This window comes from Hyalella azteca, unplaced genomic scaffold, assembly GCF_000764305.2.
Source record: "Hyalella azteca isolate HAZT.00-mixed unplaced genomic scaffold, Hazt_2.0.2 contig12893, whole genome shotgun sequence".
Classification (NCBI taxonomy): Eukaryota; Metazoa; Arthropoda; class Malacostraca; order Amphipoda; family Hyalellidae; genus Hyalella; species Hyalella azteca.
Genome location: NW_025942835.1, coordinates 1 through 24,306, shown reverse-complemented (window position 1 = coordinate 24,306; position 24,306 = coordinate 1). Strand labels below are relative to the sequence as shown.

At 39.3% G+C, this 24,306-nt stretch overlaps 1 protein-coding gene across 1 annotated transcript in view; it reads right to left on the bottom strand.

The window, feature by feature from the left end:
• The window catches only part of LOC125178797, a 9,537-nt gene extending 6,619 nt beyond the window's left edge, over positions 1 to 2,918 (bottom strand). The window contains exons 1-3 of the mRNA XM_047883444.1: positions 2,631 to 2,918; positions 571 to 801; positions 34 to 53 (exon numbers count right to left, since the gene is read on the bottom strand). Coding sequence (XP_047739400.1) covers positions 34 to 53; positions 571 to 801; positions 2,631 to 2,883 — 504 coding nt within the window. The 5' untranslated portion in view covers positions 2,884 to 2,918. The remainder of the gene's footprint in view (positions 1 to 33; positions 54 to 570; positions 802 to 2,630) is intronic.
• Between the last annotated feature and the right edge of the window lie 21,388 nt (positions 2,919 to 24,306).

Sequence of the window (24,306 nt, the reverse complement as noted above, 5' to 3'; positions counted from 1 at the left end):
GAGAAATGCAGAACTAGTGTAGCTGAACAGTACCAGGCCTGACACCGTGTCAACTGGTAGAAGGAGTAACAATGAGAAATGCAGAACTAGTGTAGCTGAACAGCACCAGGCCTGACACTGTGTCAACTGGCAGAAGGGTAACTATGAGAGATGCAGAACTAGTGTAGCTGAACAGCACCAGGCTTGACACTGTGTCAACTGGCAGAAGGGTAACTATGAGAGATGCAGAACTAGTGTAGCTGAACAGCACCAGGCCTGACACTGTGTCAACTGGCAGAAGGGTAACTATGAGAGATGCAGAACTAGTGTAGATGAACAGCACCAGGACTGACACCGTATCAACTGGCAGAAGGGTAACTATGAGAAATGCAGAACTAGGCTAGTGTAGCATCTGTTGAGCGGCGACTAGTGTGTCATCGACAGGAGAAAAAAATTCTGCCTAAAAAATGCAAAAAGTAACAAACTATGTCCGATGGGGTGCCGTTCTTCTATCGTTTTGCAGCTTCAAAATTGAAATGGTAACCAAAAGTCCCCAAAAACGAAATTAAAAAAGTTCCCCAAAGAACGAACTTGTCCCGATGGGGGCGCCGCCGAACTTGACGGGCGTCTCGGGGAGGAAGAGGTAGGACCTCTGGTAGCCCCCCGCGGGGTCCACGTCGACATCCTCAGGCAGGGGGCGCTGGGTGAGGTCCAGGGGGCGGCGCCCCCCGCGGTACTGCACTGGGGCCCCGTCGTCGCTACGGAGGGTGCTGGTGAGGGGGCGGGGGAGGCCCCCCAGCTGGAGGGGGGAGAGGCTGCCCTCTGGGGGCAGTGGGAAGGTTGAGGTTATGAAAAAATAAAATGTAACTGAATAATAAATATATATTAGTAATAAAAATGCAAAATAATAAATGCTTTTAGTGCAAAAAACTAACGCATTACTTTTACTAAATTGAAGTTCGTCAGGTATAAATGCCACGCGATTGTTTGAATTACTAAAATTATTATTATTAGTTAAATAAAATTTTATTCATTTATTATTAAATATTTTATACTTATTAATTGAATTAACAGAGAACAAGCAAAGCGAAGAACTCGCGACAAAATCCATCATTCCTTTGAAAATATTCATTAAATGAATTGTCAATATCTCTGGAATGTCCCAAATTTTATATCGTCGCCCATCATCGTCGCCCATCATCATCGTCGCCCATCATCATCGTCGCCCATCATCATCGTCGCCCATCATCATCGTCGCCCATCATCGTCGCCCATCATCGGTTCCTATACACTCAGTCAAAGCAATGGGTCACATTGCCCAAATTAAGACACACTTGCTCCACGTATCAATGATACGCACTTTTCACCTGGCAAAACTGGGTCGCGGTGACCCACTTAAGGCAAGAATTGCATCGCTATTTGTCCAAACACCCGCTCATTTGTCTCAGTGTTGTTGCTTGCATCGTTAACTTTATTTACGCAAATTAAATAATTTTCTACGCAATATATATAAAAATTTCGTAATATATATAACATTTTCTACGTAAAAATGCCTAATTTTCTACGTAATATATGCACCGTAGACAATTAGTGGGTAATTTTGTCCAAATAGTGGGACGCTTTCGAACCCGCAACACAGGCAGAGAGCGGACGAAGAACTGGAGCGTGTTTTTGCCGGGCCAAACTGGGTCAGGATGACCCATACAAGGGCATCTTTCCCCAAGGTTAAATTAATATTAAGTTTGTAACCTTGGTTAACGATTAAATATTTAAAATAATTTAATTTTATTAATTTACAATACAATGGCATCTATCCCCAAGGTCTTATTCAATATTTATGCTCCTACTCTAGGTTAATGATCAATATTTAGATAATTTCGATGATCTTCAATAAATGCAAGTAAATAATCACCAGCGGAGAGAAATAAGTGAGGCTTTGTCCAAAACGCGATTCACATTTTGTTCTTGTATGGGTCATTTTGATCCAGTTTGACCCGGCATAAGGGCGGCGTATCATTCCAGTTTGGACAATATTACTCGTTCATACTTCTGAGTGTCATAATAATATATAATATAAATAATAGCGGTTTCAGCGTTTATTAGGCCGTAGGCCTGTCGCCGATTCTTAACATCGCAGAATATTCACAGCTTGTTGCAGTCTCGAACACGCAACTCACTGCTACAATTCTGCTGTGCTTAACCGCCCGGCCTCCTCGCCGATTCTGACCAGAAACTGGCGCACAGAGCTGGGATCGAACCCGCACCTCACTGCATCAATCTTGGTACTCTGAACTTTAACCACTGGTTTAACCACTGAACTTTAACCACTTTAACCACTGAACTTTAACCACTGAACCCTAAACCCATACGAGCTAAACCCTAGTAACAATTCTACAATGGGCCCATGAGGGGCCTATGCGACAATGTGGAAATGAGGTGGCATTACGGTTTCAACATATGGGGCCCGCATTGATGCTATCTTACTCTGAGTGTGCATGACATTGTTATGTGGCTACAACATTGTACAAATAAAGCAAAACCAGTAAAGAAATCAGTGCTGTTGACCCATATGGTGTACATGTGGCAAACCAAGATAATACTGAGCCGTTCAAAAACCTGTACAGTCACAAAAATAATCGGGAAAATCTCACCTTCTTGCTCGCCGAAAAAGCGGGACATAAAAAAGCCATAGAACTCCTCCTGTTCCTGTCGCTCTTGTTGCAGGATTTGCAGTTCTGTCTGATCCGTTCGCTCCGACCATCGATCCGTTTGCCCCGACCGATCCGTTTGCTCCGACCGATCCGTTTGCCCCGACCGATCTGTTTGCCCCGACCGATCAGTTTCCTCCGACCGATCTGTTTGCTCCGACCGATCCGTCTCATCCCACGGATCCGTTCGCTTCATTGTCAATTTTGAATTCAAATTTTCATTTATTTCGCTCCGTTTGCAAAATCTTTTATTAAAATACTTTTCTGTTGAGACGACAGTCAGATTACAGATTTACTAAGTTGTAAACGGAACAAACAATTACGTAAAAGGCAGTCAGTAATATTTGATTCATCGAAAGTTGATGTAATAGAAAGAATAGCAATATAAAACTATATGTAGCACTGCACATACTAGATAATAGATGCCTCTAACGCGACAAGCAAGTCTCTAGTGCAACAAGCAAGTCTCTAGTGCGACAAGCAAGTCTCTAGTGCGACAAGCAAGTCTCTAGTGCGACAAGCAAGTCTCTAGTGCGACAAGCCTGACTAGTGCGACACGCTAACCTCTATAGGGCGGCTCTGCGCACACTAAAATTTTGATTATACCCGTAGCAGTCAGCGGAATTGTAATTGAAATTGGGGTGCGTGGTGACCTACGGTCACGACCTTCAAATCGGTCATACACGCCGCCTAAAAACATTTACTAGAATGAACATTTACAGTTACAGTAATGAAAAACATTTACAGTTTTCAGAAAAGACGTCAAGAAGCTGACGTCTTGTCTGAAACTTTCCGAGTTTCCGAGGAGCGTTGGAGGATACATCGTTCTACAGTCCCCCCAGGGGCTTAGTGTTGCTCTGGCTGTTTCAAAGCAAATAAAAAACGCTACAATAATTATTGTACTACCCTCCTAGTCCTCGTGTTTTAATTAATGAAAAAAATTACAAAGGACACATACAAATATATATACGAAGTTTCACTTTTCGTCTCAATAGACGTACAGTCTCAGTAGGAGTACAGTCTCAATAGGAGTACAGTCTCAATAGGAGTACAGTCTCAATAGGAGTACAGTCTCAATAGGAGTACAGTCTCAATAGGAGTACAGTCTCAATAGTCATACAGTCTCAATGGTCATACAGTCTCAATGGTCATACAGTCTCAATCGTCATACAGTCTCAATCGTCATACAGTCTCAATCGTCATACAGTCTCAATCTGTCTCTTATACACATCTAGATGTGTATAAGAGACAGGTCTCAATAGTCACACATCAATAGTCATACAGTCTCAATAGTCATACAGTCTCAATAGTCATACAGTCTCAATAGTCGTACAGTCTCAATAGTCACACAGCAATAGTCATACAGTCTCAATAGTCATACAGTCTCAATAGTCATACAGTCTCAATAGTCATAGTCACAATAGTCATACAGTCACAATAGTCATACAGTCACAATAGTCATACAGTCGCAATAGTCATACAGTCTCAATATTCGTACAAAGTCTTACTCTTTCCCGTGTTAGTTTTGCTTTAATGTCACCCCTTAAAATTCCAACCTTGGACCAAGAAAATCATGCATGTTGGAAGTGTGAAAAAGATATTTAATAGATAATATAATAGATCTTTAATAGATCTTTAAATAAGAAGATTGGAGTTTTATTAAAGAGCTTTTTGAGGCTGGGGTCTAATAGGGTTAAACTTTTCTAGAAAGAGCTATTCTGCCGTCATTGAATGGACACTCTCTTCTAGAATGAGCAGTTTTGCATTCTAGATATGGTCCCTGCCTTTCAGAATGCCATTCTACTTTCTCGGAAGAGTCACAGCCTTCCTAGAAGGGGCCGTTTTGCTCTCTAGATATGGTCGCCTAATCTAGAAAATTGCCGTTTCGCCTTCTGGATATAGATATGGTCACTAGCTATCAGAGTGTGCCATTCTACTTTCTGCAAAGAGTAGAAACCACTAGAAAGCAGAATTGAAGGGGGGTTGAAAAAAAAGAAAGCTCGCCTTCTTCTAGAAGGAGCAAGTCTAGGGAGTGACAAAGATGGATTGAAGCATGCAGACATTTTATAGGAACCTGAAGATTTGTCAGAACGTACAAAGGTAGAAACATGAATATTTGTCAGAAAGTACAAAGGTAGAATCATGAAGATTTGTCAGAAAGTACAAAGGTAGAATCATGAAGATTTGTCAGAAAGTACAAAAGTAGAAACATGGAGATTTGTCAGGAAGTACAAAGGTAGAAACATGGAGATTTGTCAGAAAGAACAAGGTAGAATCATGTAGATTTAATCGGAAAGTGCAATAGTCTTCAGACATTGGAATTACAAACCAATACCAAGAAACTGATTAAACAGATTCGACGCGGAACTGTAAAATTCCACCCTGGACAACCCCTTACTCGCGACGGGCAGCAGTGACCGTGATCTATTTATTGTAAATTCGGATTTTCACAGCTGATTTTACGCTAATTCTACACGATTTATTTAAACCGATATTGAGCTGGTCTCCAAACGTTTTCAATGAAGATGTAATGAATTTATTTGGCATTTTCTTCGCTTATATATTCCTGGTTAACTTACGATGTACACAAACTAAAGATGAGAAGAGCTATACCAAACTTCCCGCGCTGTCTAATAGAATAGAAGTGTCGGCACTGAAGAAATAGGCCCATGGCCTGTTGCCGATTCTTGAACTTTTCGTGACTTGATTCACAAGGGATCCGGCCTTAAAGGTAGAAACATGAAGATTTGTCAGAAAGTACAAAGGTAGAAACATGAAGATTTGTCAGAAAGTACAAAGGTAGAAACATGTAGATTTAATCGGAAAGTGCAATAGTCTTCAGACATAGGAATTACAAACCAATACTAAGAAGCTGATTGAACAGATTTGACGCGGAACTTTAAAATTCCACACTGGACCGCCCCCTCCCTCGCGACGGGCAGGAGTAACCTAATCTATTTCTTGTAAACTTAGATTTTCACATCTGATTTCACGCGGATTCTACATGATTTATTTGTACAGATGATGGAGCTGGCCTCCAAAACGTCTTCAATGAAGATGTAATGAATTTACTCGGTATTTTCTTCGCTTATATATTCCTGGTTAACTTACGATGTGCACAAACTAAAGATGAGAAGAGCTATACTAAACTTCCCGCGCTGTCTGATACAATAGAAGAGTCGGCACTGAAGAAATAGGCCATGGCCTGTTGCCGATTCTTGAACTTTTCGTGACTTGATTCACAAGGGATCCGGCCTTTGGAACCCGATCTTTCCATAGCTGATGATTGATTGAGATAGCTGCTGGACTTATTGCCTGGTCCGTAATTTGCTAGGCATTTTAAGACTGAACATATGCTCCTGCATAGCTTCGTCTAGTCTGTTCTAACGTCTTTTGAAGATCTTCTCTTCTTAGAATATTACAAATTCTTGACGCATACAATGATAGACTTTTTACATTAGAACAGCCAAGCGGATTCTAACGAGAGAATCCTACAGAGAGATACTCTATAGTCTATAGGATTCCACATGGTTAAAATACCATAAAAACAGAAAATGATAAGCAGGCGTCCAAACCTACAAGTTTCTGACAAACTAAGAAAATGTAGAATTACACAAATGCCTGAAAATAAATACAAGTCTGCAAGTTTTAGTCAAACTATTTTGAAGTAGTTTTATTAAAATTAGTTTAATTGTAAACAGTTTACCCTGAAAATATGAACTCCAAAGCTTGCATTGCGGGCCTGTAAATATCCCTTGACCGGCACGCAACTGCAGGGTGGAATTTGGCAGAGGAAAATACACGTGTCAAACTGTCTAAATAGTGACACACTCTGTGCACGTAGCTCTGATACGCCCTGTTGAATGGCAAAACTGGGTCAGGTTGACTCACATAATAGCAAAAAAATGCCTCGGTATTTAGAAAAAGTCCCACTTATTTCAATGCGTGGAACTGATTCATTATTTGCAGTATTTAGGTGACATTTTGAAGTGAACTCAACCTGACGACTGGTGGATTGTGGAGGAAACTGACCAGTAGTTCTGACCAGTGGTTCTGACCAGTAGTTCTGACCAGTAGTTCTGACCAGTAGTTCTGACCAGTAGTTGAGTAGTAGCAGTAGTAGTTAAGTACATACCACTTAAAGTAGCTTCCTTTCTTTAGTTAGGCTACCACTTAAGAAAGTATTAGTTGTTTCACTTGTCACTTTCGCTAGAAAAAAACTGATTCTTGTCCGAACTTCTGCATTAACAAAAGACTTCCGATTAAAGTAACTTACCACTTAAGAAAATGGTAGCTAACTACCTAATTTAAGTAGCTACCACTTACCACTTAAATTATACTCAAATTACCAAAATACTCAAGTTACCACTTAAGAAATTGGTAATGGTAAGTGTTTCACTTATCACTTTTGCTCGAACAACCTGATTCTTGACCGAACTTTTGTACAACTTTTGTACAACTTTCCACTCATGTACAACTGCCATTTTCGTTTGAATTAACTTACAAATTTCGTTCAAATTCTAATCTCAGCCAAACTTTCACCAGCGTGTATGGTTGTGTGGTAGCAGCGACCGCGTCTTACAGCCCCGCTACCTCACCGCGGGCTGTGCTTGTTCTTTTTCTTCTTATTTATTTCTTAGTTTTAGTTTTCTTCTTTCTTATTTATTTCTTGATTATTACCCATCTTTTATAATGTGCGTTAAATATTTTGAATTTTTATTATAGAATTTTTTAAAATCATCATGCACTACGTTATCGAGAATTTATTTATTTATTAGTATTTATTTGAACATTTTTGTACCATATGTACAATTTTTTGTACCTATCTTCTATTATATGTTGTTCGTTCAATATATTGAATTAGTATTAGTGGGATTGAAAATATTATTAAAAGTATTATTAGTATTAAAAAATTAAGTTAGTATAAAAATTTTATTAGTATTAAAAATTAAATTAGTGTTAAAGGTATTATTAGTAATAAAAAATTAAATTATTTGTAAAAATTCAGTTAGTATTAAAAGCGTTATTACTATTGAAAAACTCAATTAGTATTAAAGGTATTATTAGTATTAAAAAATAGAATTAGTAATAAAAATTAAATTATTATTAAAAAAACAATAAAAATGTCCTGAAAAATTTTATAACGAAAATAAATAACTAATAAATAAATAAATAATAAATAAATATTAAATAAATAACTAAAATAAATAAATAATACATAATATTATACAACACTTTGCGTTTTATAACTTAAAACATCGCAAATAAAAAAAAAATTATATGCAATTTTAGAATTTCGTTATGCCGATCTCCTCTAAGCCACACTATCGAAAGTATTTACGAATTCGTGGCATGTCAGCCAATCATAGATGAGGATTCGACCGCTACGTGTACTTAGGCCGCTACGTGTACTTAGGCCGCTACGTGTACTTAGGCCGCTACGTGTACTNCAGGTCTTTTGTGACAGGTCTTTTGTGACAGGTCTTTTGTGGCAGGTCTTTTGCGGCAGGTCTTTTGTGACAGGTCTTTTGTGACAGGTCTTTTGTGACAGGTCTTTTGCGGCAGGTCTTTTGTGACAGGTCTTTTGTGACAGGTCTTTTGTAGCAGGTCTTTCGTGGCTAGTATGGGTCATCCTGACCCGGTTTTACTCGGCAAAACGACGTATCAGTGCTGCGTGCAGTAAGTGTCTGATTGTTAGTTAAGGCACGCATGAATTTTGAGCTACCGCCAATGACACGTAAGTCGCCACACGGCAGATACTGCACTTAACTCGCCACTTATCACTAAAAGCTTGTAATAATACTAGTCAGAATTAAGATTAGAATGCTTCTATTGCCACATTATGACTACGAAACTAATTTGATTGTGGTTCACGTGGTTCAATTTTGTCTATAAAATGAATCGTTTCTATTAAAGGCCGACGACTTAAAGTGCAGTGGCGAAGTTTTCGGCATTGATGGCCTATCGGCATGGGCCTATTTCTTCAACGCCGACACTTCTATTTTATTCTATTCTATTCTATTCCATTCTATTCCATTCAATTCTATTCTATTCTATTCTATTCTATTCTATTCTATTCTATTCTATTCTATTCTATTCTATTCTAATCTATTGACGGTAGAGCAATCGGTGTCGGCTATATTGGCCCCACGTGATACGTCGACTTCATTGCACCACTAACCTTGGGTTTTGTGTTGCATGTCCAAGATTCGTGTAAATTGTATCTGTATGTGTGGATATAGACGAACATGTGGCTAGCCGCGTGATTTTAGAACACCGTAATGCTTTTGCTCCCTAATTGGGAGAGTTTCTAGTGTTATCTTGATCCTTTTGGCCGTGAAAAACCACGTGACAGTGGTACACTTAGCAAGCATGTCACTATATTTGGACGATACATGGATCATTTCTTCGTTAATTTTTCTTAGTTTAGCAGCCTGAGTACACGTAGCAGCCTACGAACACGGGCTACGGCCAGACTTAGGGTACGCACACAGTGAAAGCAGGTTTGCCCGCGCGGGCAACCTGCTCCAACCTGCCACAAGAATGAACATAGGATAATAATGTAAGTGTTCACAGTGAAAACCTGTACGAATAGGCTTCTGTATTCTATGGTTTCAGGCGCCAGCCTGAGCAGGGGCCATACTTTCAAAACTCGCTAAGTGAACGTAAGTACTTACGCTCTATTTTCATGTCTATGATTGGTGGATTTTGCTTGAAAGGCCGTCAATGATTGGCTGATGAACTTACGATCTCTTAACTTTTTGAAAGTATAGGCCCAGGTAACCAGCACGCTGGCAACCTGCTTTCACTGTGTGCGTACCCTAAAGCGTTGACGCCGACGCAGGCTGACGCTGCAAGCAGAGCGGCCCCGTGCAGATATTTATCCAGGGAAATTTGCATTTTCATTTTTCATTATCCAGGGAAATTTGCATTTTCATTTTTCATTATCCAGGGAAATTTGCAGAGCGCGGCGATATTTATCCAGGGAAATGTGCATTTTTCACCGCACTGCGCAGTGCGCGTCTGCTTGACGCAGTTTCTGCCGGTATGCGTTTAGTGTGGCCACTCTGGGGCCATACTTTCAAAAAAAAATATAACTCAGTACTCACTGCAGTGAGTGACAGAGAGCGCATTTTCTCGTCGACGAAAGCTTGAGGTCACGGACAGACGGACGGACAGACAGACAGACAGACAGACAGACAGACAGAAAAACAGACAAAAACAAGAAGTGAAGTTAAAGAGAAGTGTTGTAAAATAGAAAACACTCTGCTAAAATGCTGCATGAACATTAAGAAACGAACTAATATTCTATTACATTGCTTCCTGGTCAATGTAGGACATTAATTAGTTGTTATGCTATGTAGCGAACATCAATATTGGTTTAGGTCGACTCTGTCCTTTAAAATAATGACGGTCTGGTTTAAGAAAGCACTGAATCTGTTTTATCTCGATTTGACAAGTTCCAATATAACAAAACGCGCGTACTTAGTAAGCAATTATGTCCCTGCAGACATACTTTCTAAAGCACCTCCAAAAGCTACGTAGCTGTAAAATTCGAAACATCTAGAATTGGGACACACTTAATATTATAAGTATTATATTAAAATACTTATAATATTATAAATAAGATGTCATCTTAATAAAATTTGTTATAGGGTGACGAAGCTGTTTTGATATTACTAATGTTTTTGTGTATAATGTATACTGTCTTAAATAAGCTTTTAAAAATTACTTTTTAAAGACAACACTTCTAGAGAGTCCAGTGTCTCTGGTTTTACACATGTATAATGAATTTCTTATTTTATTGTTATATATTTGAAAAGAATTATTTTTAATTTTTTTAATTAATGTATATATTATACCTATATATGTATATTTTTTAATTTTTAAATTTATTTATTCTGTCAATTGATTCAAGCATTGTCTCTGACTATTCACAAGTGTGCAAAATTTCAGATCAATTGGACAGGTATAGTGTGTTAAATATCGACTATAAGATTTGTAGCAGACAAACAACAAGAAGTGAAGTTAAAGAGAAGTGTTGTAAAATAGAAAACACTCTGCTAAAATGCTGCATGAACATTAAGAAACGAACTAATATTCTATTACATTGCTTCCTGGTCAATGTAGGACATTAATTAGTTGTTATGCTATGTAGCGAACATCAATATTGGTTTAGGTCGACTCTGTCCTTTAAAATAATGACGGTCTGGTTTAAGAAAGCACTGAATCTGTTTTATCTCGATTTGACAAGTTCCAATAGTAAGCAATTATGTCCCTGCAGACATACTTTCTAAAGCACCTCCAAAAGCTACGTAGCTGTAAAATTCGAAACATCTAGAATTGGGACACACTCTTATCCTGATTATAATAATAATAGCGGTTCCAGCGTTTATTAGGCCGTAGGCCTGTCGCCGATTCCTAACATCGCAGAACATCCACAGCTTCTTGCTGTCTCGAACTCACAACTCACTGATTCAAATTCTGCTGTGCTTAACCGCCCGGCCTCCTTGCCGATACAGGTAATAAGGGTGATACAGTTAAGATGCTACATAAGACAAATTCATCTTGCTTCTAAATAACGCCGAACCGCAGTGAAACCGCAAACCTCGGAAAAAAACACCCAAGGTTCAGTGTTAGATTCGAAACCTCAAGGATTGGAACTCACACTGTGCCTTTTAAGATGCTAACGTATCATAGATAATATGTTATATATAGCATGTTATATATACCATCTGTTATATATTATATATTATAACAAGTTTAATGTTATTGAAGTTAAATTCAACCCGTTTCTAATCAATGCAGAAGCTTTGAAGATACTTGGCTTCATTGCAAACTTCGAAATTTGATTAAATTTCCTCGGTCCAGTGAGGTCGTGTCGAAATTCGAGTACTGTCCAGGCTTCTGGCAAAGAGTCGCTACGTTCGGCTAAAAGTTATTCTGGGTCTGATTGGGCGCCTGATCGAAATTAGCCTCTGGTCAGAATCTCACCCATTTAAATTATGCCGGTTGAAACATAAACGAACTCGTGTACTAGGGCAACGATGAGTATACACAAATGACGCCCGCATATGTAGCTATTTTATCGCAAAAGTAGTCGTAATACAAGGTTTTTTTATCGCCAATGCCAATACAATTCTGGGTGCCGAAGTGAGGTTCGCCTTTGTCCCAGCCGTAGATGACAGTGTCAGGCACCAGGACTTCGGAGCTGCGGGTGACGTAGGATCCATTGCTGGTGCGTATCATGTCCAGGAAAAACGCCCCCGACTGCCGGATGGACAAACTCGCCCGGTCCTGAAAATCCGAAATTTTGTCTGATTCAATCCAACACTTTTTTGCGAAAATGTGGGAGTATGAATTTCCAACCAATGAGTGTCCGATCAACGATGCTTCCTAACAAATATTTATTCCAAAGCAAAATAAGGGAGATTTCATTTGTAGACAAATCAAGTTAAAACCTTGTTTGACTGAACAGCAAAATTAGAGAGCAGGTATTCGGCCCAACGGCGCGCGATCTGCGCTTAGTACTTAGTCCATTCTTGATTCTCGTTCAGTGGGACAATCGTCGTTAGGGAGGCGGAGTCCTTAAACGAAATCTGGGAACGCCTAGGCGTCTACCCAGGAGTCTACCCAGGAGAGTGTGACACAGTCCGGCCAGCGTCGTATCGAGCTCGCAAGCTGCTTGGAGGCCGTCTCTCAAGACCGGCCGAAGCGGACTTTAGCAGCTGATTGACGTCCTGGGCGGCACCTGATGCAGAGTCGGGTTCGCATCCAAATTTAATATGGGGTAAGACTCTGTGCTTTAGTGGGACTCTTACCTTCAGGGAGGCGGGGTAAGGCACCAGCTCCATGCCATTGTTCTGGCATGTATTCAGTGCGACTCTGGAAACAATATATATGATTTAATTCGTCATTGCCTATATAGAGTTTTATTTTAAATAGATTATGAGTTATGCGAAAAATTATTAATATTAGCAAGTTCTTTATACACGCCACTTTGATGCAAAAATCGGATCATATTTCGTTAAATCTTACGTCTGTTTAGAAGTTTCCTGAATAATTTCAGTAGGGGAAGCAGAAAATTTTTAAATTTAAAATTAACGAGAAGATTTTGACAGGGAAACGGTTGGGAAGGCCTTATTGGATATTACAATACAAAATATTATAGAAAGAGAAGAGTTTTTCGTATAGCTTGAAATTCGTGAAACAGAAACGGCCTCTGGCCACACTCTTCCCCTTTTTCCAGCACATGGAGAAAATGATGAAGAGATCTGAGACAACTTGAACGTTGAAAAAATGTGATATAGAAACGGCCTCTGGGCACAAATTTCCCCTCACATTTTTAGCAGATGGGGGAAAGGATTCCTTCACTTACATGGGCGAGACACCATCTTGAGGAGGATACTCGTGCAGGAGGTAGCGGTCCCTGTAGGAGTTGAGCCTGAAGGCCGTCGGTGTTGAGGTCTTCACGGCGCCGGCCACCGTAGCCACCACCACCAGCAGGCACTGCGGCAGTCGAGACCAACACTTCGAGCACAATAGCGCCTTTTTTCCATAAATGAGAGAATGCGCTAAAAAAGCCTATAACTCTATATATACTAGTATATCTGTAGGTTCCGGTGTAAAAATGCAATTTCTTTTTTCTTGCAGTTTCTAAAATTTAATTAGAAAGAGCCTTTATCATGAATTAAAGCCGGCCAACATAATTAAAAAAAAATGCAAAATTTTTCCGAAAATTTGGCAATCTTGGTATGATGGAGCAGGATTCCCCCATTTAATAACCGAGCCGCGGCCAGAGTACAGACTCTTCGCGAGGGATCTCTGTCCGTGGTAGGACCGAGGCTCTTTAATGCCTTGCAAAAAGCGCTGGGAGGAGGGGAGTTTACCCTTGCAACATTCAAGAGACGACTGGACAAGTGGTTGAGAAAGATCCCGAATTGTCCGGTAATGGGAAACTACCATCAGCAAGTGACAAGCAACAGCATCTTGCATCAGCTGGCCCAATGAAGGGCAAATAGACGGAACACGTCCAACGTTACATCCGACGACGACTCGGAGGCGGAGGACGACGAAGGCGGCGCATCAGCGTGACCGGGGACTAAGAAGTCCCGAACTCATCATAAGGTAAGGAGCAGATTGAGTGAGCCACTATTCCGCACTACAAGGTCGATCCGGCAGCATCATTAGATTTTGGTTAAGCTAGGCGGGAGGCGCAGCCGGTGGCCACAAATTTTACTCATAGATAAGTCCTAGAGCCAACGCCTAGCTTCACCATGCATTAACTTTACTCAGCTTCAGAACTAGAAGCCGCACGCTTGAACTCGGTAATCCAGACAAGCGACACACTGCCGAAAGAAAATAGCGCCGTAGGTCTTCAGCCAAAATCACCGTTAAACGGTATTACCGGCGTTTCAGTAACCGGTCGGCACGTGAAATAAACGCCGTGTTACCGTCTTTATTCCAATTTTACACTAGAAACCCGTGTAACATCTGAAAAAAAACGGCAAAACGGTTCATTTTCACGGGGCGGCTGGTTACAAGAACGCCGGTAAACCGTTTTTTCACCGTTTTCTCGAACAGTGTACGTGTGTTGCATGTAACCCGTACACGCGTCACATTTCATGCACCGCGTTAAATGCGGGCAACCCGCGCAACACGTCTGCAGGTATCCGCTAAAGTGTGGCGGTATTTTCAGTAGCGCTTTTTGCAGTTCCGCATTTTTTCGGACTAATTGCTGTGTGTTTTTTTCAGTTTTGCAATTTTCGGTGCCGAAATTTTCGGTTCCGTTATTTTCCGAGTGACTTTCGCAGTTTTTTGGGCCCACATTTTCAGGGTCCTTATGCACAGGGCCGTAATTTTTTATTTCGTTACATCCGGTTTCGTAATATCCAGTGCCATTATGTTTGGCTCCGTTGTTTTCATTTCAGTTGTTTTCGGATCGGTATTTTTCGGTGCTTTTATTTTTTCAGCCGATATTCTCGGTTCCGTGATTATCGGTGCTGTTATTTTTGACACTTTTCCTCTAAACGAATATCATTTTTTCGAAAGGGTTTAAGCGGATGTGGCGATGTGACCGTTGCACAGGATTTCCCAACATCCTTCTTCAGGAAGTTCCCAATCGAGTGCGGGCAATGGCGTCTGTTGGAAAGGTCGACAGGCCGCCAGGAGAACAGCCGGTCCAAAATACATCGCCATTTTTCAACTATCAACTCATTCATGAAGGGGGAGTCGCTGAAAGGGCGTCCTTTGGCCTTAGAACTTTCCCTTTCCCAGTGGGCCTCAGCGCACCGCCAGTCAAAGAAGACCAACTGAGGCTCGGGCGGCGGTGGCCTCGGCCAGCTTAAGAGTCCAAGTTCAGTGGGGTCAACGGGTCCGCGGCCGATGAGGTCATCGGGTTCGAATCTAGATGAAATGGGGTCACCGGGTACGATTATAAATGGTCTGTGGCCTGTGAGGTCATTGGGTCTGCTGCATCTGGGGTCATTGGGTCTGCTGCATCTGGGGTCATTGGGTCTGCAGCATCTGGGGTCATTGGGTCTGCAGCATCTGGGGTCATTGGGTCTGCAACATCTGGTGGGTCTGCAGCATCTGGGGTCATTGGGTCTGCAGCATCTGGGGTCATTGGGTCTGCAGCATCTGGGGTCATTAGGTCTGCAGCATCTGGGGTCATTGGGTCTGCAGCATCTGGGGTCATCGGGCCCGCGGCCAGTGAGGCCAGAGGATATGATTCTAAATATGGTCGGGTCACCGGGCACGATTTTAGATGGGCTGCAAATAAGAATAAAAAGAGGGTAAAGACCAATTCTGTTTTTTAAATTGGTAATTATTAAAACTAATTAGATTCGAGCTGCCAAAATTTTATGATATTCGTTTTCACTCATTATAACTCGAACCTTTTTTAACGATAAAATTCCGAAATTTCATCCTGTATCCAGCAACTATAAATAATTAATTGACACAGGAAAATCCAAAATAGATAATCGCAGTTAATGCAGACTTAAATTAATTATTTTAATTATATTACCTGGCAAAAGATGCATCCATGTTAGCGCGTTGCCCGAACCTCTGGGGCGACGTTTGGCATTCAACCCCCTGAAAAAAAAAACGATTTAACACTTTGACTACGATTGCTTCTTCATGTACTATTATTTAAATTTTAGTACTGTTTTTAAACAGGGTTGCCAGACGGTCATTTTTTCCGGACAAATTCCGTGATTTATTTTTTCTCAATTGCGTTCGCCGGCTAAAATTTATGATAGGGGTACTTCCTAATTAAATTTTAAATACTGTAAAAGGAAAATAAATGGAATTTTCATAGCGGAACCTACAAATAAACTAGTATTTATTGAGTTATCGGCTTTTTTTGACATTTTTTGTTCTCGGATTTGGCCGATTTCAGGCAACCTGAATTATGTACCACTTCGTCCTGGAGAAATACATTTTGTGGTACGCATATGTACCACTTCGGAACCAACGTGTTAACTAAAAATTGCGGACTTACAACTCACCACCACACATTTACTACCACCACCACACCATCAGCCAATAACTGATGGTGCTCAACCCGCCAATCTTAGACGAGAAATTGGCCGCTACGTGTACTTAGGCAGGTTTATATAGTACGGTACGCTGGTAATGACGGCTAATATAATAAATAAATTGTTTATGACTAAATTAATTAATCAGTGTCCACGATGTTGAACTGAAGGGTTCTTCTACCTGCAGTATGGGTTTACCATAAATAAATATATACTTAAAGCTATGACAAGCACTGCGCCGGTGTAAATGTAATATATTTCATGAAGTTAATGCAGATCCAAATTGAGTTCCGGCCGTTGTTCATTACGATGAAAATCGTTTTCTTCTAATCATTATGATGTCGATAGCTTTAAGGAGGTCAATGCAGTTTTATTCACGAGGGTTTTAATTCAGCAGTCTTAACAAGATACCATGCCAGTTCGTCATTCATCCTTCATCATTCCGATGTATGATAAAAACCAGCGTAAAATGTATACGAGAGAAACCGGTGTCAGTGAATACATGAAGATATTGTTTTGCCTATATGTACAGTGCTGTGCTATATATTTTTCATAAACATATTTCGCCTATATGCTTCGCCTATATGTATAGTGACACGTCACTACAGTTGCTAGTTAGCCCAACCTGAACACCTTAAATTACCCGAGTTTGCTGGAATTCTATGTTCAATATGATATTCATTCAATAAATATTCATGTTCATTACATTAATAGTGAAGTATAAAGACTAAAACTTACCTCAGTCTTCGTCGAGGTGTCCTTTTCCCCACCGGAGCTCCATCCTGTTCCCATAGTCAATAAATTCTTCGCCATGTGCGGACAATGGCGTCTGTTGGAAAGGTCGACTGGCCGCCACGGGAAGAGTCCATCCAAAATACATCGCCAGGTTTCAACCAGCATCTCATTTATGAAGGGGGAGTCGCTGAAGGGACGGCCTTTGGCCTTAGAACTTTCCCTTTCCCAGTGGGCCTCAGCGCACCGCCAGTCAAAGAAGACCAACTGAGGTTCGGGTGAAGGGGGCCTTGGCCAGCTTGAGGGTCTGAGGCCTCCGGGATCATCGGGTCTGCGAGCCCTAGGGTCATCGAGTACGATTCTAAATAGGGTCGGGTCTCCGGGTACGATTCTAGGTGGGTTGAAGCCAGTAGGGTCACCGGGTCCGCGGCATCTGGGGTCACCGGGTCCGCGGCCTCTGGGGTCAGCGGGTCCGCGGCCTCTGGGGTCAGCGGGTCCGCGGCCTCTGGGGTCAGTGGGTCCGCGGCCTCTGGGGTCAGCGGGTCGACGGCCTCTGAGGTCAACGGGTCCGTGGCCTCTGAGGTCAACGGGAACGATTGTAGATGGGCTACGGCCAGTAGGTGCGAAAGTTATAAGTGAATCAATTCATATAACGCGAGTTTTCAATGCAATAGCTTGTTATGTTTTATATTAAGTGGTTCGTGTAATCTTCAACATAAAGATTGCAATAAGTTTTTATCGCAAAAGATTTCAGAAATAAAGGCCGACTATAAATATCTTCAGTTTTCATCAGATTTCGAAAATACAAGCACACACGAATTTATATCGATGGAAACAATGGCCCTTATCTTTGAAAATGCTAGGTTATTGAACATACGCAATTAAAAATTAATATGATACGATTAATAGTAATAATAATTATTATTATTTATTTTTAAATACTATTGCATGACAATATTTTTACCTTACAAAACATGCACCAGCATCCATGTCGGGGTGACACTCGGAGGGGGGAGGGTGGTAGGTTTCGCCACTCAAACCTAACCCAGAGTTTCCTGGACAAATAAATATACAAACAATTATTATAGGAGATGAGTTATTCTTTATAAAATTTTTTTCATCAAGGAATGGCCTGAAAATTTTCTATCACATTAATAATGTTTGGGGATGAATTTATTTGGGATTAGGAGAGGCAAAGAACACGTTCAAATATTTAGGCTAAAAAGGTAGTAAGCTAATGACGTACAAACAGGGAAATAAGCGAGACTATGTCCAAATCGAAATGAACTTTTTGTTCTTTGTCTGGGTCATCCTGACTCAGTTTGGCTCGGCAAAAGGGCGTATCAGTGATACGTCAGCTCTCGCTGATGGTTATTTAATAAATAAAATGTGACTCTATATGTACAACTTGACCATGCTGCAAGCACCACCATTGACAGCTACCAAGACCATGCTGCAAGCACCACCATTGACAGCTACCAAGACCATGCTGCAAGCACCACCATTGCCAGCTACCAAGACCATGCTGCAAGCAACACCATTGACAGCTACCAAGACCATGCTGCAAGCAACACCATTGACCACTTTGATACAGTAACTGCGATAGTGAAGCTGCATCATGTCTGTCCAAGTTCAATCTGATATCTTTTTTAATAAAATAAATAAATTATAATATTATAATATATTATTATAAAATTATAATAACATAATTTATTTATATAAACTTTATAGCTCACGTGTTTGCTCTATCATTGGGTGGTTAGGAATGCATATTAAAAATATCGTTCAAATTTGTTCAGTAGTTTGGATGGAATTTCTTGATATGGTGAATTTAAGCATGTTTTACAGTTTAAGTCACAAATAAAAGTGAAATGAAAAAAACTTGGGAAAGAAGTTAAAATCGAACAAATTTTCACGAGCTAAACATCTGCGTTCGGTAGTGAAGAATGTATATTCAAAACTTCCTTCCCCTGTACTAACTTTAGTGAAAACAAGACATAAATTTATTTAATTCCAATGAATAATTAATAACATTAAATCAATTACTATTAATTAATACTCACTTGATAAAGTTCCGGTGACGAAAAATCTATTTTCAATCGATTTTTCTACTCATCACCTCGAAATGTCCACCAATAATTTTTACGCAGTTAATAAGCTCAGAATTTCCATCAGTCTTATAATAATCTTAACTCAATAAATAATAAATTAACTCAATAATCTCAATAAATTCAATAAATTCAAGTCGAACTCAGCCTCCAGAGCACATATAAGTAAAACAATTGTCATAACACGGACCCAGAACATTAGGTTCATTGGTCATTTTTCAGCTGCTGGAGGGAAGAAATATAGTCATATGTTTAGTAATATGTTTAGTCATATGTTTAGTCATATGTTTAGTGATATGTTTAGTCTTAAAATGCCTCGTACCCTACGGAACAACTGATATCTAGAAGCTATTTTAAATCTACCGTCCGTTGAAAAGATCTGATCAAAAGGCCAGTCTAGTCAAGAAAGGTACAAGAATCGGCGACAGGCCTATCCAGGCCTACTCTTTAATGCCGAAGATACTATACTAGGCTATAAGACACGGTTAACGTATGGTATGGTTAACTTATGGTACTGTTAACTTATCGGACGGTTAACTTATGCTATAGTTAACTTATGGTACGGTTAACTTATGGTACGGTTAACTTATGGTACGGTTAACTTATGGTACGGTTAACTTATGGTACGGTTAACTATGGTACGGTTAACTTATGGTATGGTTAACTTATTGTATGGTTAACTTATTGTATGGTTAACTTATGGTATGGTTAACTTATGGTATGGTTAACTTGTGGTGCGGTTAACTTATGATACGGTTAACTTATGATACGGTTAACTTATGGTACGGTTAACTTATGGTACGGTTAACTTATGGTACGGTTAACTTATGATACGGTTAATTTATGGTACGGTTAACTTATGATACGGTTAACTTATGGTACGGTTAACATATGGTAGGTTAACTTATGGTAAGGTTAACTTATTGTACGGTTAACTTATGATACGGCTAACTTATGATACGGTTAACTTATGATACGGGTAATTCATGGTATGGTTAACTTATGGTACGGTTAACTTATGATACGGTTAACCAAACATAACTACCTTATATACCCTAGCCTTACCTAGCCTAGTCAAACCTTACCTAGTCTAACTTTGTATACCTAGTATGGTTTAAACTACACCATTTTCTAGCACCTAACTATTGCCTAGTCCTCTACAGTGCACCCCGTACAATTAATAATGAATCTAGTGTAAGTTTCTTAACCATGACATCTAAAGTGAATTTATACTTTCAAATAGGGGGAAATATTTTAATTTATATGATAAAAAATATTTAATTATTTCTATGTTCTATAGTTTTCTTTTTCTAGATTTTACTAAAATTTTTATTTCGTAATTTTAGTACCTAGAAAACCGTACCATGCTATTCGTACCTAGAAAACCGTACCATGCTATTCGTACCTAGAAAACTGTACCATGCTATTCGTACCTAGAAAACCGTTCCATGCTATTCGTACCTAGAAAACTGTGCCATGCTATTCGTACCTATAAAACCGTACAATGCTATTCGTACCTAGAAAACAGTACCATGCTATTCGTACCTAGAAAACCGTTCTATGCTATTCGTACCTATAAAACCGTACAATGCTATTCGTACCTAGAAAACCGTACCATGCTATTCGTACCTAGAAAACCGTACCATGCTATTCGTACCAAGAAAACCGTACCATGCTATTCGTACCTAGAAAACCGTACCATGCTATTCGTACCTAGAAAACCGTACCATGCTATTCGTAGCATGGTAATCATACCTAGAAAACTGTACCGTGGTATTCGTACCTAGAAAACCGTACCATGGTATTCGTACCTAGAGTTACCAACATTATACAAAATTTTATAGAAAGAACGCCCAAAAAAATATACGAGTCATATTATCCTAATAAAGACACACGGTCTCTGAACGTAGCACTAATACACCACCATTTTCCCCGGGCCCAAAAGCGTCAAGATGACGTACACAAATTAATAAAAATCGTATCAAAATTCGCACAAAAGTTTCACTTATTTATTTCAGTGTACTGTTATTGACAATAAATTTCCAGTATAAATCCAGCATAACAACAATGTCCAGTATAACGGCAAATGTTGCAATTTTGAAAGAATATAGTGTCGTGTAGTTTGTATTTATTAGCATTCATAATCCTCAGATTCCGTTACACCTGGAAATAGTTTCGCACCTTCCTGTTTGAAGTATAAGGGAGTTTTGATTGAATAATATTTAATAATAAAGCGAATTTCCAAACAAAATTTATCCTCAACAGCAGTAGTAATTAGGACGAGTTTGTCTCTGCAATACATCGAACTAACAAAAGATTTATTTTAGGCTAACACACGTCATGTCACAACCTAAATTTTAAACAAGGTAGCCGTGCCACAGCCCTAATTCTTAACAACACTGATGCATGCAGTTCCACTGGCGACCTGGGCGGGTTGGTTGCAGTCCGTTGTCCGCAAGTTACAGTTCGAGCTGAAGTCAGGGTAAGAAGTGATGATTCGATGTAACGTTCACAACCATTTCTCTCTGGGCTATTCTCTTCAGAATATGGTGGTGTAAAGCGTGGTTGAACAGACCACGGTTTACACCAACATCAGGTTGAATAATAAAAATAAGGTTGACCCATCAGAAGCCCATTTTGCGGATGTAGTTCATTCGCCTGTGACGTCACTGATCTCAGTGACGTCACAGGCATCAACCAATCACCGAAATGCGATCAAACCAGTCAACCAATCCGTCATGGGAATGACGGGTTTGTTTACGTTTCTTGATCTACGTGACGTAACAAGAGAATTGAACTGAAAGACTGAACTTCTCCTAGATCAACCATATATAGTTCAACCTTGATATTTAATTAAAGCAAGGTGATGTCATTGGCTACTTACTGGCGGCAGGATTAATACGGAGCTGATTGGTGGCCTTACGGAAATATGCTGGGCGTTCTAATCGGGGCTTATTGGTGCACAAAATTGGTGGTGCACGGCTGCGCTCCCATAACGCCTCTTCTGTAATTCCAAAGAACTCTGGCCATGCCAGTCCAGGGTTGCCAGACGGTCTTTTTCACGCTCAAATTCCGCGATTTATTTTACTTTTTTTAATTGCGTTGGTCCGTTTTGAATTTATGATGCGGATACTTCCTAATAGAATTTTAAAAACAGAAAGAAAATGGAATTTTTACATCGGAACGTACAAATATACTAGTATATATTGAATTGGAGGCCTTTTTAGGCCTTTTTTGTTCGCTTGATTGGCCGTTTTTAGGCCATCTGGCAACCCTGCATGCCACAGCCCTAATTTTAATACTGTACTCAGGTCGCTAGCCATCAATGTGGCTTGAATATAAATTCGGATAGACAATCATACAACCACTCATTATTAACCTAAATATGATAATAAGTCTAAGGAGTCTTAGCCCTCCCAATTCTGAAATTTGTCATATTAAAACTGAAGAAATTGGAAACCTAATGAGCTTGTTTCAGTCATAGCTAATCATCATGCCTCATTATTGAAATTTTTTAGATGTATTGATAAAAATTTGATAATAATGCATTACTCTCTTAAAGAGATACATACAATAGAAGTGTAGTGTTGGCTACGCTTACAGCTTACTTACAACGAGTCAGTGTCAGTACCAAAGCAAAAGAGTCTACCATAAAAAATTTCAAACTTTCTTTTTCTTCCCGAAAAGGAAGTTAGAAAATATTTTAGCAGGAACTAATAAAAATCATTTTTATTAATTCCTGCTACAAACTAACGTGTTTCATTTATCTTATTCTGCTTTTATAAATGTATTTTAGTACTGTAACGTAAATGAAATAATTTTAGAGGAATTAAATTAATGTTTTCTGTATTAACACTCACTAACATACATCCTTTGCAATTTTTATCATGAATAGAAGAAAAAACACATTAAACCTAGAACAAATCATAGACGAGTGTGATTAAAGTTTATATGTGAACTTTATTTGTACCATTATTTAATTAATTCCTTACTTTGAAAAAAAAATATAAAACCAAGGCACTAGCACGAGCCAACTTTTTATATTGCCAACTGCCTTTGCAAGAACTCTAACGACGTAAAATTTCAATCCTCAGTTCAGGTAGTTGCCTTTTCTGCATAAACGATACTTAAATACAGGCAAATAATTAATTTTAAACCTACCGTCCGTTGAAGAGATTAGATCAAAAGACCAGTCTTTTAGATCTGTGAACTAGTCAAGAAAAGTACAAGAATCGGCGACATTATTATTCAACGCTGAAGATACTATACTAAATAAATATATTTACTATATACTATAAGTAGTTTATCGTTATCGAGAGGCAAGTAAATGCTGTCACATTAGCTAACTGTACTTAGGTCGCTAGCCAACACTGCAAAAAATTTTTATACAAACTGCATTGGTCTAGAACCTTCTGGACCAGCTAAATGATACGTTTTTTTTTTTATTTTCATACCAGGATACCAGAGTTTTCAACGCTTGCAACCAGTTTCGAACCCGCAAGTCACAGCTCTACTCATGCAGCCACCTCGCCGATATCCACCATAATTTTACCAGCTCTCTGAATCTCGAACCCGCAACTCGTTTAACTAATCTTGCTTATATCAACCACTCTGTTAACCGCGTTGTGAATTGTCAAGCGAAATATTCACATGATTTTCAATTATCGTTAGAACTATTCTCTTGAATGATAATAGCCTCGATACATCAAGATTGCAGTTAAGAATCTGATTGACTTTTTATCGATTCAACTTGTCAAAAATATATCGGGATTGTAATTATAAATCTTCTTAAAAAGATTAATGCTTCCGAACTTTCTAGTAATTAATTCCATTGAATTATTAAATTATTCAATAATATCTTATTATTGATATTAATATATTATTGATTATCAACATCGTCGGCGGTTCAAGCCAATTATTCACTTATTTTATCAGTTCAAGACAATTAAAAATTACATTTCTGAATAATCTAAATGAAGGAAAGTAAAAAAAAGGGAAGCAAAAAAAATGGAGAAGTGAAAAAACGAAAGTAAAATAAGACAAACTAAAAAAAGACGAAGTAAAAAAAACGAGAAGTAAATGAAAGAGAAGTAATAAAAGGAGTAAACAAAGGGGCAGTAAAAAAAGGAGAAGTAAAGAAATACGAAGTAAAAAAGACAAAGTAAAAAAACGAGAAGTAAATGACGGGGAACTAAACAAAGGGGCAGTAAAAGTCTGGCAGTAAACCGTATATTTAAT